The sequence below is a fragment of the Apteryx mantelli genome, chromosome 2 (genome assembly GCF_036417845.1).
Source record: "Apteryx mantelli isolate bAptMan1 chromosome 2, bAptMan1.hap1, whole genome shotgun sequence".
NCBI classification, from domain to species: Eukaryota; Metazoa; Chordata; class Aves; order Apterygiformes; family Apterygidae; genus Apteryx; species Apteryx mantelli.
In genome coordinates, this window is record NC_089979.1 from 115,444,176 (window position 1) to 115,460,579 (window position 16,404).

Consider the following 16,404-nt stretch of genomic DNA (forward strand, 5'->3'; position numbering starts at 1 on the left):
CATGGTTCTAGCCAGCTATGTTAGGTAATTTAAAACACAACTAACAAAGATCCATCATAATTACTATGTTCACATGCCAGGATAGACATGACAAAAAATACACATTGTTTAAATAATATCAGCTACTTATACTGCTCATTAATTCACTGAACTCTGAACACTGATGAAAGATCTAAGCATTTATGTTTTAGTTATAATTTAAATCAGAAAGTATATAAAGATTAAGATAGTATTTTTGAAGTTTAAAATAAGACTCTAAATCTAAAAATAAGACACTAACAAGTTTCAGACAAAAAGAATCAAATATTAAAAAAGTTTACTATTAGGAGAGAAAACTAACTGACTGCATTGTGTGGAAGCAACTTCGATATTGCTGTAGAACTACAGATTCTGAATACCTATTCTATATTAATGTTTCAAACATTCTTCTATCAGTAAATGACAGAAGCACCTCGAATACTAATTTACTCTCCCAAAGTCTCTCACTCTTGCATGCTTCTTGCCTTTGTAGCCTGGGCAAACTTACTCAGTTGCCTCAAGAGCTATTGAAACCTAGACAAGGATCTGCTATTAGGAAGAAAAAATACCTATTTAAATTCTAAAATTTATGATACTTCACACTAAGTAATATTTGAAAATAAATCTGCTTCATCCAAAACAAGAAAGATTTGATTTTACACATTTTCTACGAATCAACAGCATATTAACAACATTCAGTGAAAAAAATTCTTAGCTGTAAAAATATAAACTAAAGCTTTTTAGCCGAATTTTCATTTTACAAACCTGAGCAATAAGGAAGGAAGCAACTTGGGCTGCAATCAAGCTTTTTCATGAATCGGATTTGCCCATTATCCTTAAGGCAAAAGAAGTTTCTCTCACCAAGCACAAAAACAGAAGAAACTGCCTGATTAAAGGACACAATGCATATATCCAGTGCTTGCTCGCCGATGTTTAAAACCCAATCCACCTTCAAAAGAAAAAACATGCTCCAGAGATCAGCTTACATTTGCATATTAAATCAAACACTTACAGAGAAGGCTCAGAATTCAAATTACATGAATACCAGTAATATAGTTAGAAAAGCAAAATCAAGGTCTTTTGGGAAGGAGAAGATATTCTAGCTACCCACTTACTTATTTTGAAGGCAGTTGTGATTTTCCTCATTGTGAGGAAAACAGCAAAAACAACATCCAAACACTTTTTGAAACAGTCATGAATCGATGGCTATGCTTCAATTTACAAATATATTAACCTAAACTTCAAAATACACATTCCATTCAACATAAAAATGCTTTATACTCTGAATATTAAATCCAAGTACACAATTACAAAATCATTTAAATCTGCCTCTGCACATGTCCTTTGATATCAAGGGCAGGGCTAGTAAGCAGAACTTATTCTGCCAATGCATGTAATTCTACCAATATACATAATTGGAAAAAGTAGAGTAGATTTCAGGTGCACAGTAGATTTCAGATGCACAAGCCAACATTCGGGCTTGCAGTCATTAACGTACATTTTCAGTCTGAAGAATGGTTGCATGCATGAAAGTTTGTCTACTTTTCAACTACGTACATAGGTAGAATAAGTAAATAAATAAATACTTGAAAATCTTGCCTTGCCTATATCCTCACACCTTTAAACAATACTGCTGCTTACTGATACACTTCTTCAGTTTGTTATTTCAGCTCCTCTCAGAAGTTTCAACTAAACCAATTCACACCTGCAAAAAATTGTTGTTGACTACTGCCAAGCTGGTTGAAAAGGAATTCAGGATTTCTAACGTCTGAAAATATCGAAGTTCAACTGTCTTCACAGTTGAAGTAAGGAAAACTCTCTCCCTATGTTTTACTGTCACACCTGAAATAAGCTGAGCCTAGCATGTTATGCACTATACTCAGCAGATAAGCAATTCTAATGCAGAACCACAGAAATGGAAATTCCCCTCCTCTTAATAGAATGCAGATCAATTATTAAACAATTTATTAGTCACAGAGCATTTTTGAACACCATTATTTCACATGTTTTTGACAAAAAATAAAAATAAAAAAGAGGCCAGGACTTTGCAAGTACTGGCTATTTAGGGAAACATCTTTTTCAGTGCAGAGTTTTCTAGTAAAGAATAAAGGATTCTCCAAGTGCAATGAAGTTTATTTTGTAAATCCAATATACAGTCACAAATAAACTGTCAAATTCAAGACATGAGCAATATTTCAGATATACCTACTTTACTACAGTTTTAGATTCTGTATTACAAAGACTAGCTTAGAAATAGCCAATTTCAGAACACAATCTTCTTTTTCCTTAGAACAACAGGGAATTTTAAGGCCCAACCTTAAACAATTTGAGCCCAAAGAAATCCTAACAAAAATCTACTGGAGTCTTTCCATTGCCTTTAATGGAAGTTGGATCAGGTCCTTTGTCAGCAGACAATTTTTCCATTTCTTACTTAGCATTCAATCTTTTTAATATGTATGCAATGTACCGTACAGGTTATGTAAAATAAACAGGTTTTACCACAAGTCTTTTTCCAGAACTAAGTTTTTGCTGTTCTGTTTCTTTTCTGTTTCTGTTTTCTTGTCTTTCATCAGCATCTGTTGCAAACGCCAGCACTTGGTATCTGTTATAGAAAATTAAAAAGGAAAAAATAGCAAGTATCTTTGTAATTAATACCTTTTACATTAAGTAAAAAAGCAAAATATAATTATCAAACTATGACTATGCACGTATTGGAAGATACATCTATTAACAGAAAAGATTTTTAAATGAATATCACTGTACAGTAAGAGTTAAATGCAAAGGCAGAATTCAAAACATACATTTCATTTGAATTTTCATCTGATATTTAAAAAAAAGCAAAGTTTTAATATATTAAAGGATAGAAATACTGATGACAAATAAGACAGAGTCAGGATACCAACATATTTTCAAAATATGAAATTAGGACAATGACAGAAATGTAACCTTTTTTTTGCTTGTAATCAGCTTTATATAAAAGAATGAAATTTATAAACTACCCCAAAATATAATCTGCTATTTATAACAGTTACAATCTCAAATATGTCCATTAAGTAGACTAAATAGCTCTAATCCAAGAGATAGCTGTAAATTGGCACTGGTAGGTGGCACATCTGTCTCAAATATATTTGAGAAACAAGCAAAAATTGCTGTGTTTTTACTTTGCAACTGCCAGCCTAGCATACTAAGCAAAAGTTGGCAAGGAAGACATTAGAATGAAAGATGCTAACTGTAACTCTTATTTCTTTCCTGAATTTGCACTGGTGTTATATAACTCACTGAACTAACTTGTTTCCAATGAAGTTACATCAGATGACAATCTGTAAAATATCAAAATCTCTCACAAAGTTAAAAAAAAAAACACACAGACACAGAAAATGTATCAATGCAAAGTATTTTTTCATTCTTAAAACCTTTTATCTAAAAGATAGAGTTCAATCCTGGAAGTCATGGAGTACCTTCAGCTCCTAAGCTCAAAACAACAAAATTCTGAATGTTCCAATCCTTCCCAAGTCTGTGGTAATTTAACAATTAAAAATATGTATTTTTTTGTATATTATCAAATTTATATATTTAAAATGATGACATAGCAACCCTCATATCTCAGATGTATGTACTGTGGTGCTGGCTACTGATGGATTTTATCTAGTTAGCTTCTAGTATTTTACTTACAGAAGAAACTATAAACTATGTACTTGCAGTAAGTAATATAACTGATAAGGTGAATACTATGACCTAGTTAAAAATACTAAATAAATTGCTTTTAGAAGTACAAAATGATTGTGTCTTTTTAACATCTTTCTACACAAACAAATTCACTTGCCTTTTTTAAATTAAAAGAGAATTTATAAAAGATGTTTCAGATTCTGATATAAGAAAAATTTCTCTTTTCATCTTATTTTGGTGATATCAGGAATTTGGGCAAGAAATGCAGACTAGCACATAATCCTTTCATTATCTAATCATGGGCTGATACATAGTCTCCAAACCAAAATCCCACTGAACAGCAATATGCACTGATGTCTAAGTACCACCTAACTGAATACAAGTCCTCCATCACAAAAAGCCTCAAACCACAGGTGACCAACAGACAAGTTTTCAATCCAGCTATCACATCAAATATAATAATTAATATATGATTAATCATATAAATAATCATTTAAATATGAAAGGAGTTTTGCTTTCAGGTAGTGAAAGAATTCTTAACACAGCAGCTATCGCTTTCAAACTGAAAGCAATGCTCTATATGAGCAACAGGAAGATGGATAATTTCTAATTTGTCAACTTGTTCTGCTAAAATACTAGGTAGGACCGCTACGTTTCTAGTTTCCTAAAATAAGAAAAAAAACTGTTTAATATAAACAAAAATAACCTTTGCTCTCCTTACCATGTCTATTTTCTTCACTTTAGAAGGATTACTTAACTCTGTTCTAATGTCCTAATAGTTCAGAGACACATTAGAGATTAGAACCAGTGTCTCAAGACATGATAGTAGTAAAGACCAATATCCAGGATCCAAATGAAGAACACCTTTAAAACAACACATTTCTACAATAAAGACAGCATGTTTGTGAATCAATTACAGACTGAGAGAAAATTTTAGCCAAACTTGTTAAAACAATAAGTCATGAATCTTTAAACATGATGAAAACAAGTTAGATGTCCATTTTAAATGGAAAATATTTCTTTGTATTCATTATCAGTGTTAATAGTAATTGAATTCTAATTTATTTTTCTTATAAGTCAGAAAAATATGAATTTTCTATTTTTACAAATTACTTTTACTTACACCACATACCTTTTCCCCTATTCATAAAATAATACACAATGATTATAATCTGCTGACGCAATATCCAGAAGCTAAAAGTTTCTTATTAAGCTTAAGGAGCATAATAAACAGAGAGTATTGATTGAGAAATTCAGGTGATAGAACATGGTAATATAAAGTGTGACCAAGCATTGTGTTAGGTTAACATTCCCTGGATTAGATTCTTGAGGGCATAATCTGCAAAAAAGTGGCATTCTGGATTTCTTTGATGATGATTATTTCCACATACCTTCATCCTCTTGCGCCCAAAATACATCATGACAGGGACACCACGTTTCATAAATATTAATTCCCTTTTTAAAAAAAACACTAGAATGATCCTTTAAATGACTTAGATTATGTCACTACTGTAATCAAGACCAAATCCCACTGCAGAAAGCATATTTTGATCTGGGTCAGTGAACTAATGACTTGTAGACAATAGATTACTCATAATCATAACTCATAACTGTGGTCAGTGTAAAAAAAAATCAAAGAAAGAAAACATCATGTTTAACAGGTTTGGCATATCAGTTGGCCACTCCTAAATATTAGGAGTAAAATAACTTAAGTCCAGGAGGAAAAGCAGCGACAACTGCACTCAAACTCATTCACAAAAAAAGGACAATACTTTTGGTCCTGACACAAATTTATTCATTTATTTAGTAGTATCTGTTGCTCAGCAGAGTGATTAGGTGTATCTAAAAAGTCATTCAAGATTGTGAAGCTGAAGTTTCTGCAGCTTCAAGGGATGTGGAGATCAAGTGGAGGACTCTGGAGGAAAAAAAGAGGAGAGATTGAAAGACTCATTTTAGGAAGACAAAAACCTCAGTTCAGTGTATTAAATGCTTCCCAAGTTCTCTGCTGCTTAATTGCAGAGAGAGGAATTGCCAGCTTTAGCAGTTGTTTTTAATGTAGAAGATATTCCCAAAAGAAAAGTGAACTGAAAATATTTACCATCAGAGCCTCAGAAGACCACATAAGCCCAAAGAGCAAATACAACTCCAAGCTAATGATAAAAATACAACTCATTTTATCCGACCACACTGACAGCCAAACAGAGAATGGCTAGTCACCTTTTTGTCCTGCTATAGGACCAAAAATGGCAAGAAGGTAGATCATTAGACATTCGAAAGGGAATATATTCCAAGCCCATTTACAAATGGAAGCATGAAAATCTCATGTATCCTCAGCAAAATAGCAAAGTCAAGCTTTAAACAAAAGAAAAGTTCTTTATAAGCAAGAAAATAAGTAGGCCAAGGAGTGTTTCAGCTGGAAAAAAAGGGGAAAAAAATTCTCAAAACAGACAGGAAAAGCTTTGTTGCCAGTTTTGGAAATTCTAAGGTATTTACCTTTGAAAGCACCAAAATACTGATTTGTGATTCTCAGTTGGATTTCACCACAATGTGCCTAATGTACCTGACTAACAACATCCTAGCACTCAATCTTGAGATAATACATCTCTCAAAAAGAAAAAAATACACAAAGCTTAGCATTAGGTCTTACCTAACTGGTTAGTTCTGAATCAGTCTGTAAAAGCGCTAATGTTTCCCAACAATATGCATCAATGTTTCCAAGCCTCTTCATCATATTAAAAAGATATTAAAATAAACCCTCATGTATACAACAATGTTCAAGCATAACATTCAAGCATACTCGAACATTAATTATTTGACAACAGGTCCAGGTTATCCATTCTGTTTACAACTGACTTCAACATCCTGAAACACAAGTCCATGGGACCTGATGGGATGCAGAATCCATGAGTGCCGAGGAAGCTGGCCAAAGTCATTGCAAAGTCACTCTCAATTATCTTTGAAAGATCACAAAAAAAGGACAATCCAGAGAGGTCCCTAAGAAATGGAAGAAAGCAAACATAACTCCCAACTTCAAGAAGGGAAGAAGGGAGAATCCGGGGAACTACAAGCCAGTCAGCCTCACCTTGGTCCCTGGGAAGGTGATGGAGCAAATCTTCCTGTAAACCATTCCAAACACATCGAGGACAAGAAGGTGATCAGGAGTGGTCAGCATGGATTTACAAAGGGCAAATCATGCTTAACCAAACTGATAGCCTTCAACCATGAGATGACTGGCCTGATGGACAGGAGAGAGCAGTGGATGTTGTTCATCTCGACTTCAGTAAGGCTTTTGACTCCCATAACATCCTCATAGCAAGCTGATGAAATACGGACTAGATAAGTGGACAGTGAGGTGGACTGAAAAGTGGTTGAACAGCCAGGCTCAGATGACTGACTGGACGCACAAAGTCCAGCTGGAGGCTAGTCACTAGTAGTGTAGCCCAGGGTTTGATGCTGGATCCAAGACTGTTTAATATCTTCATTAATGACCTAGATGATGGGACAGAGTGAACCCTCAAGAAGATTGCAGACAATAGAAAACAGATACACCAGAGGGTTGGGCTGCTGTTGAGGGACCTCCACAGGCTGAAGAAATGGGCTGAGAAGAACTTCATGAAGTTCAACAAAGGAAGTGCAAAGTCCTGCATCTGGGCAGGAAAAACCCTAGGCAGAAGGCTGGTCAGCTGGGGGCAGACCAGCTGGGAAGCAGCTCTACAGAAAAAGACTGGGGGTTCTGGTGAACAAGTTTGACTATGAGCCAGCAGTGCGCTCTCATGGTAAGGAAGGCCAACAGCATTCTGGGCTGCTTAAGGCAGAGCATTGCCAGAAGGTGGAAGGTGATCCTTCCCCTCTACTCAGCACTGGTGAGATCGCATATGGATTGCTGGCTCCAGTTCTGGGCTATGCTTAGCTCTGATCATTTTTACATTTTGAAAGGTCTCTGCCTACTTGATTCATTGACAGCTGCCTAAAATAACAGTTCACAAAGATGATCTGTCAGTTGTGAGGCAAATGAAACTCTACTAAATTATTACTAAAAAATAAATACTGAACTGAAAATAAGGACTTTTGGGATTCATATAATATTTGCTTGTTGCACTTCTAAGAAAATTAAAGTATCTACTTCAATCTTAAACAGACCAGGAGACAGTTCAAGCCGCTGACCATTACTCTTTAAGCCTGACAGTTCTGCCACTTTTTGTTCCGTGTGATAGTTCTTAATTCTTTTTTATTGTAGGTAGTACCTTTGCCCTCCAAAATTTACTGCTAGGCAGAGACTCAGAAGGTCTTAGAGTAAATCTTGACATTTTTAACGGAGAAAACATGAGGCAGACTATGTTGAGTACCTTGCTCTTTTTCATGCCTTTGTCATAAAGTTGCCATTCAGCAGTGGGTCAATTTCCTTGATTGTCCTTTTTTGGCTGATGTATCTGTGGAAGTCCTTCTTGTCCTTCACATCCCCTGCCAGCAGAAACTTTAACCAAGCTTATCTTCCCAAACCCATCCCCTGCACGCTCACATGCCCTACAGTATGCCTCCTTGGTAGTTCATCTTAGCTTCCACCTCCCATAAACTTCCTTTTTCCATTTGAACTCAGTGAGAAGCTGTCTGTTCAGTCAAGCTGCCTTCTGCTATTCCTCCTCATTTTCTTGCACATTGAGATGGATTGTTCCTGGGCTTTGCAAAGGTTGTCCATGAAGATCCACCAGCTCTCCTGAGCCCTTTTGTTCTTCAGGGCAGCTTCTCACAGGATTCTGCCTACTAGTTCCCTGAACTAGCCCAAGTCTGTTCTCCTGACATCTACTATCTTTAGTCTGCTGATCTTCTTCACTTCCCTCAGGATCTTAATTTATACCATCTCATGGGCCCTGCAGCCATTGACTATTGCATCTGCAAGCAGTTCTTTCTTATTTGCAAGCTGTGGATTCAGCAAAGCATCTTTGCTAGCCAGCCTAACAAGCACTTGCATCATTTTCCCTGATGCACTCCAGAAACCTTCCAGATTGCTCAAGTCCATTGTGTTGTCCTCCCAGAAGACATCAGTCCTCCACAAGAGCAAGTGCCTGCAATTGAAAGACTTCTGCTTGTTTAAAGAAGGCTTCACAGTGGATGTGCACCACAACATCCCTTTCATTGTGCATCCCTCTGATTGTGGCCCATGACCTCTCAACAAGTTGGTCATCTGTTCCCTAACAGAGCCCCAAGCATCCAAGCTGCCTCTGTGGTGAACACAAATCCCCCTTGTCTTTCTTTTCTTCTTAAAGAGCCTACAGCCATTAACTGCACCATTTTAGGCATGCAAGCTAACCCGCTGCATCCCTGTAACTTCAGTGACATCATAGCTCTACGACTGCACATAGACTTCCAGTTGCTCCTTTATGTTGCCCAGACTGTAGATGTTTGTGAACACCTCCAGATGGGCCCCCAGTCATTCCACTTCCTCTAAGGGAGTATGACAGCATCCCCTGTGTGCACTTTACCCTTGTCCCCTATTCCGTCACTTAACTGCAGGATTTAGTACTTAACCCTCAGTGTGGCACTCAAATAGGTTAGCAAGCCTCCTTCCCCACTTCATCAGGTGGATTCCATCTCTCCCCACCAGCTCTCATTCCTTGAAGAGGATCCTATGATCATAAAAGCCAAAGCACTGTCAGTGACTTTTAACCTGATTCAAAATTTTCCTGAAAACTGAACAGATTCATCAGGCTAACATCTATTTGCATCAAAATAAAAATGATGTTGAAACAACTGGAAGGAATGTCTCCTTGCTTGAGCAGTCTAGTACAGACAAAAATGAAAACACACGTAAAACTGAACTGCACTGAAGTGTGGAAAAGTCTGGCACTTGCAGGACAACATGATGTGCTTTTGATTAGTTAATAAACTTCCAAATAATACAACATTTTTGTATTATTTAAATATGACCATAAAATCAGGACACACAATGTGCTTTCTTCTACAGCTGTACACAGATATTAATTACATTCAACATGTAACATACTATTTTTCATCTTTCTTGTAACCACCTGTCAGCTGCTTTGGGATACAATATTAGTAAAGGCAATAAAAATTAGACATGGTTACTATTTCATTTGCTTACCTACTACATGACATCACCAAAATATGCAATAGTTACTTAACAGAAACACATACTTGTAACTTTCAACCTGTCGACAGGAAGACACCGTAATGAAAGAATCTGTCCGAGAACTGTAAGTTAAAGGACCGGGTAGAAGAAAACCAGGTAAAAATCGTCCAAAAGCATAGCTTTCCTGCTCAAATAACATGAGCATCCCGTCCATGGACTGTATACATATCAAATCTCGACCTAAATACAAAGGAAACAAAGCAATGTTAATTATACAGTTTTAATCTTAAAATTATTATTAAAAAATTAAATAGTACTCATAAGCAATCCTTAGAAAAATAGGATTAATTTTAATTTATGTGTTTACTATGGGAAAGAACCCTAAGCATTTCAATATTAATAAAAAGCTTATTTATTAAAAAGAACAAAACTAGATAACTAGATTTTTTGATAACATCCACAATACATTAATAGCAAAAAAAAGTTTGATTACTTCATTTCAAACCAAAATTCCCAAAGACATAACTGTTACAATTTCAGTTTAAAGAAATGTTTGAATGCTCCTGTAAAAGCAAAATTGTTCTGGTTCTTAAACACCTCTGTATCTTAAAAGCAGTCATAACAATTTATAAATAAATAACCTATTCCACATTTTCAGGTCTAGCTAAACAATATAACAAAAAAAATCATAGAAATATATACTATTCATAGTATTCATAATCCTAGAAATATATACTATAGTGAAAATAATACAATGATAATGTTTTCCACACTTGGCATTCACATTTTTTATCTTCAAGGAAAGATAAAAATAAAATAGGTCTGATCGATTTGTTACCAACACTACTAAAAATTGAAATAAAAAAAATCAGCTTGGAGTAAATGACTTCAAGTCTCTCAGAGCCCTGCAATTCCATGATTCAACAGCTTCAAGACATGACTTGCCATATCTCAAGTACACCAATCTAAATCAAAATTTCATTTTGAAGTCTTCAGAGATCAGAAGCTGATTGTGGGTTGTATATTTCATATACGATGGCAATAATTCAAATATAAACAGTCTTTTGCATACATTTATAAATGGACAGCTGCAACAATAAGACTCAAACACCTTCTGAAGTTGATGAAAGTACCTCTTCTAAATTCAGAGATAAACCCCAATTTTGCAAACATAGCATAGCAATACTTGCAATTTAATGTAAGTCTATTCCTCTGCATTAAAGTATTCTTTACGTCTCAGGTAGATGCCTGGAGGATTAAGACAAATTCTCTGTTTACTCACTCGCCATTCCCAACCCCTTAAAAAATTTTCTAACATAGGAAGGAAAACAAAAATGAACTAAAAAAACCCTCACTCACACTTTGATAAGCATGGTTACAAAAAGGTCAAAGAGATGACATTCAATATCTGAAAAAGCACAAACGTAAAATACAGTGGAAAAAGTTACCCATCCCTATTGTGATTCTTCATAAAAATTGTAAGTATCAACAGAAATTTAAAATGAATAGCAGCATGATAGGTCACACAGCACATTGCATTACTTGTCCTTGTGATTAAAACATAGGATAAAGATTTGGCTTAGGGTAAAAACATAGAATTCTAACACAAGCAGCAGGCTTGTGTAAGATGAAAGGAAGGCAAAGCACCTGAATCCTTTCCACTGGCTCCTCTTCCCCTGTTGAGATTTTCCCATTTTCTAAAAATTATCAAGTTCACCTATCCTTCCTTCCAGACTTTATACAGTCCACTGCATGTCCTATAAACCCTGTGCAAGTATCAGCTATTTGGTGAGATGGATATTTGAAAATGTCATTTATGTTGTTCACTTGGCAGAGGCTAAATTCATTCTCTCAGTCTCTCTAGTGAAAAAATTAAAATACTTTAGTTCTTCACACCAATGATGATATAGATAGACCAGCAAAACAACAGTGTAATTTCAGGAACACTCTTTTGGGCATTTCAACCACAATCACACCACCTGTCTCCTGCCTTAGTTCTATACAGATCTTTTCTGAAAACCATAAAATTAAATGTCATTCTTATTTAAAAGTTTTGTTGTTTTGTCTCTTAAATCTCCTAAAGCACATATATTTTGAAGGATAATATTACTAACTGCTGATATCAAACACTTAAATTTTTCTTTAATAAAGCAGAAATAGCACTTTCATTCAACAAATTCATAAATTAAGGTATAGAAAAGAATTTCCTTCAACACGAGAAAAATCCTATTTACCATACTAAACACAAAATAGAATAAAGTACTCCATTAATCAAGAATCCTTGGTGGCTTTGAATAAAAAAATTAACTGAGAAAACTTTAAATAAAGCTTTGAATAAAAAACTTAGCTGAGAAAACAATTAAAACTAATCTTCCTCAGCTGAATCATGCTAGAATCTGTACTGATCAACCAACGCTTTGCAGAAATGCAATTCAACATGAAAACCATTAGAGTACTGTTCAATAGCTCTCAGACTAAGATTTTGCCAGCTACTGAAGTCAGCAAATCAGTGCATCTTTGGTTTTCTTTACTACTGCAAGTGAGAAAGTTTAAATATATCATTTTACCAGCAGCTCTTTAAGCTACTGGTGATTTGTCACCAGCAACTTCAATTTGATGATTAAGTCTCAAAATTTAATCTATAATGTTTTGAAGTCTGTTTGAAGTTTCCAAATAGCAGTACTTTTAAAATTTTTCCTCTTCCATGTGCAGACTGAAGTCATACATCCTCCTAGGAAATGGAAACTCTTTACCTCTGTTAACAGCATAAAGTCAATGAACAAATGTTTCCTGTGACTAAATTCAATAATTTTAAGAGAATTATGGCTTTGACATATAGATCCCCCAAAACGTTTTCTAAACAGATTGTTTTAGAGTTATGATTTTCCTAGAGTTTTCTACACAGACTTTTAAATTATAAAGCAGGGCCTATGGCTTCTGTTCAATCTTAGATTTTATTGTTTATAAAGTTAGAAACATATTCTACATTATACAAACACATTAGATAAGCATATATACACAAACCTCTTACATGTAGATAACTAGTAAGTTTCTTCTCAAATTTGTATAAAGCAGCTTTATTAAAAATCTTTTAAGTATCATTTAACCTCTTAAGTATTATTTACACGGCACAAAGGTTCCAGCATTGTTTGATTTATTCATAACTCATAGCTGACATTCTATAGCTGAAGTCTGTGGTATTCAAGAGGCTAAAGCATCTACTGATCACAGTCAGGATGAACATTTGGTTTGCTGCTTATACTGAGCCTCTGAAGTTTTAGCCAAGAACATTGCAATGATTTTACCAACATACGATTCAGAAATTAGTCAGTGAAAATCATCTATAAGTACCTTATATATGTTTCAATTAAAAAATAAAGCAAGATGCATGTGTGAAATTGAAAATTATTTAATATTAAGGTCCAATGATTTTAAATGTTACAGTTAGTGTAAATAAAAAAAGAAAAATTATATATAAAATTCATAACAGTTGCAGCAACTATACAAGTTCAGAGACTATCACTTGAAGCACACGAAGGCTGTGGATAGACAAACGGGCTAAGCCAAGCTAAAGTTTTGCCAATGCTGGAAGGGTCGGTCCTAACCACTTCCCATTGGGCCTCCAGCTCTCTGTGCTCAAGTACTCACCTGACAGCCGTCAGTAGGATGCCATGCTGAATTTGTGATTTTTTTTTTATTTTTTCAAATGAGTATATCATCACCCTGCATAAATAACTCCACCCAAGCTTAGCAGCTGAGCCATTGAGAGATTAAAAATTATTCAAAGAAAGCTTCTATCTTTCTTATCCCTGAACTACTCCAAAGCTCCATGGTAGATATCTGTTCCTCCAGTCTGTGAAATTTTACAAGATTTAGTCCTCTCATGTATCTTCTGATCAGCAAACAACAGAGACCATTACAGAAGAACTTGGGATGCTCTGTACTGGTATGGTATCAATAGGTTAATGATACCCAGCTTCCACTTCCAGCAATTGCTGACAGTACTAACAGCCTGCTGATACAGCCTAGAAAAAGTAAGAAAGTTAGCTGAAACTAACTGCGTAAAACCATGCTGTTAACTAATAAGCAAAAGTTCTCTGAGAAATTTGTACAAACACTGAAAACTTTAGTAAAAAGTACTAGCCCACTGGCTGCCACAACAGTCTTTTAGGTATAGTTATCTTAAAATATAGTTATTGGCTGCCAGAAATCACTGGTGGCATTTTATTATTTGCCTTGCAAGAACATACCACTTCATGATCCAGATGTACATGTGACCATGGTTATTCTGCTTCTGTTATCTCAAAAGTGTAGTGGGTAGTTCCCAAATACCACTGGGGAATTACATATGTTAGAATTCAACAGCCAAAGGCATACTGAAACCCCCCCTCAACACTTTACATTGACTAACTGTTGAGTTCCATTTCCATTTTACAGCTTTATCAAGAGTACAACCCTGTAAGCCTGGGTATAGAGACAAGGTCCTCAACTTCTGTTCTACAGTTTCCTTTGAATTAATCTACCATCAGCATGTAATACACTACGGAATAAATCTCAGGCAAAATCTGCCCTATTTCCATTGCCTTAGCTTTCAATGTATAGCTTCAAGGAATCTCCCTGCTACCTGAAATCTGAAGAGATAAAAGGTATCAACTTCAAAACAGAAACCATATTTATGTTTTTTAAAAGACACAATAGGATGCATTTGTATTTTGTTTCTCAAGGACTCTCATTTTTCATCTTTTCTACATTAGAAAGATAAAGATATTGCCACAACTCCCCCCAAAAATGCAGCAAAACATAAGAATATTCTGTACAATTTTTTCAAAAACCATGAAAAAAATAAAACCACACTCATCTAAGTTTTTGTCATACTGCTATTCTACTCTTTTAAAAAATTATAAATATTGCTTGATTTAAGACGAAAAGTGTAAAAGACATTTAATCATAAAGTGAATGCCTTTACTAGTACAGAAAGCTTGAATAATAAATTTCTTAATACTTAGCATTCAATATCAAGTATTTCTGGTTATATTCATGGTAGTGTGGGAATGGTATCTTTTAGACAGCTTCTGACTATAACCTTCAAGTTTAAGCAGCCTGGCTAAAATATACAATTTAATTGTTAATTTCTATTCCTCTGATGAAGCTTAATAACCCAATGTATTACAGCAGATATTATAATTGGTATGCAGCAGTGATAATTTAGTAGACCTATTACAATGCCAATAACAGTTAAAAAGACAAAACTGTTAGAGATGTTGAGGTGTTAAGTAACAAGCATTAATACTTTTTGCTCTCATAGATATTATGAAGTATCAAACTTACGATTACCAATTTTGTTACAGCATGAAAATGAGGGACAATAGAAATAAAACTACAGCATATTCTCACAAATGTAAGAAGTTATATGTCATATAAGACATGGAAATTTTTACCCTTAGCATTCATAAGTGAATCCCTAAGCACATGTACAATTATCATTGTTAAAAGATCTCCTGTTTTAATAGTAATGAGGGACTTTAAGTCAAATAATATATGACAGGTTATTTAGAGCATTCCCATGATCTCCACTGCATACTGTACTACTGAACCACTTTCTGAAGAAACCAATGTATTTTAAGCATGTAAGACCTGACATAACAAAACTAAACCAGTAATGACTCTTATTGCCTTCCATGGCATCACATATTAATATTGCTAGCACTTTGCTCATCATATTTGTGTTGTTTTTACTCCCTTATAGTTTATTTTCAGTTTGGATTTTAACTAGCTAGTATTAATGGATCAAACTCCAATTATCAAATCTATTACAGGTAAAAGCATAATTAAAGAAAATTAAATCGTGTATGAACTTTTATTTCCCAACTTTTTATGGGCCACCTTGTTTTCTTTGGCCATTTGTTTTTAATGTGTAGCTAGTGAATAGGGTTTTTATGTTTTACTTTAAGAAACACCGTCTTCCAAAAGCTCAGCCAGAAACGTCCATTTCAAAAAAGCTTATTGCAGTCAGTTGGCTTTGCCAGTGACATATTTATAAAGTGAAAATGTAACCCATAGTGTTTTCTGCAGATCAGATGGAATCACTTAGTGCACTCTACATAGTTTCAGCAACTTGCCTCAAGAGGAATGTCCCTCAGCCAGCAAGTGTTACTTTTAAGCACAAGTCCAGCTACTGTTGTTTTGTAGTTTCATTATTCTAGCATGATACGAATACATTTATGTCACACTTTTTTTTCTTTTTCTTTTTAAACCACAATGTATTTTTAGAGCTAATGCAAAGCCAAAATGAGAGGCAGGTGGTGGCTCTTTGAAATAAGCTTCTAATTAAAGCTATTTTGGAGCTCAAGTTTTTGCATGTTAATGATTTCCTCTGCTTGAGCCTCCCCTCTGGCACCAAATCATTTTCATGAAAATAAGTACATCATGTAAGCACAAGGCCTGAGCAGCATGTGAAATCACGCAACAAAAACTTCAGCATCAAATGGGATAAATTAGAAATCAGAACAGGCTTCATAAAGTTACAGATTTTAGGGAGATGTCAGCACAGAAAACATTACTGCCACCAATGGTAATTCAAAAGCTTCAGTCAAAAGCTTAGTGTGGGAGGAAGTGTCAATGAAATAAAAAGA

At 34.9% G+C, this 16,404-nt stretch overlaps 1 protein-coding gene across 6 annotated transcripts in view; it reads right to left on the bottom strand.

Moving 5' to 3' along the window:
* The window catches only part of BBS9 (Bardet-Biedl syndrome 9), a 312,936-nt gene that overhangs the window by 273,079 nt on the left and 23,453 nt on the right, over positions 1 to 16,404 (bottom strand). For all 6 annotated transcript variants that reach the window (XR_010883441.1, XR_010883440.1, XM_067291268.1 and 3 more), the window contains exons 6-8: positions 9,838 to 10,012; positions 2,518 to 2,620; positions 784 to 967 (exon numbers count right to left, since the gene is read on the bottom strand). Coding sequence is in view for 4 of the 6 variants with exons in the window: in XM_067291268.1 (XP_067147369.1) it covers positions 784 to 967; positions 2,518 to 2,620; positions 9,838 to 10,012 (462 nt within the window). In the remaining 2 variants the exon portion in view is untranslated. The remainder of the gene's footprint in view (positions 1 to 783; positions 968 to 2,517; positions 2,621 to 9,837; positions 10,013 to 16,404) is intronic.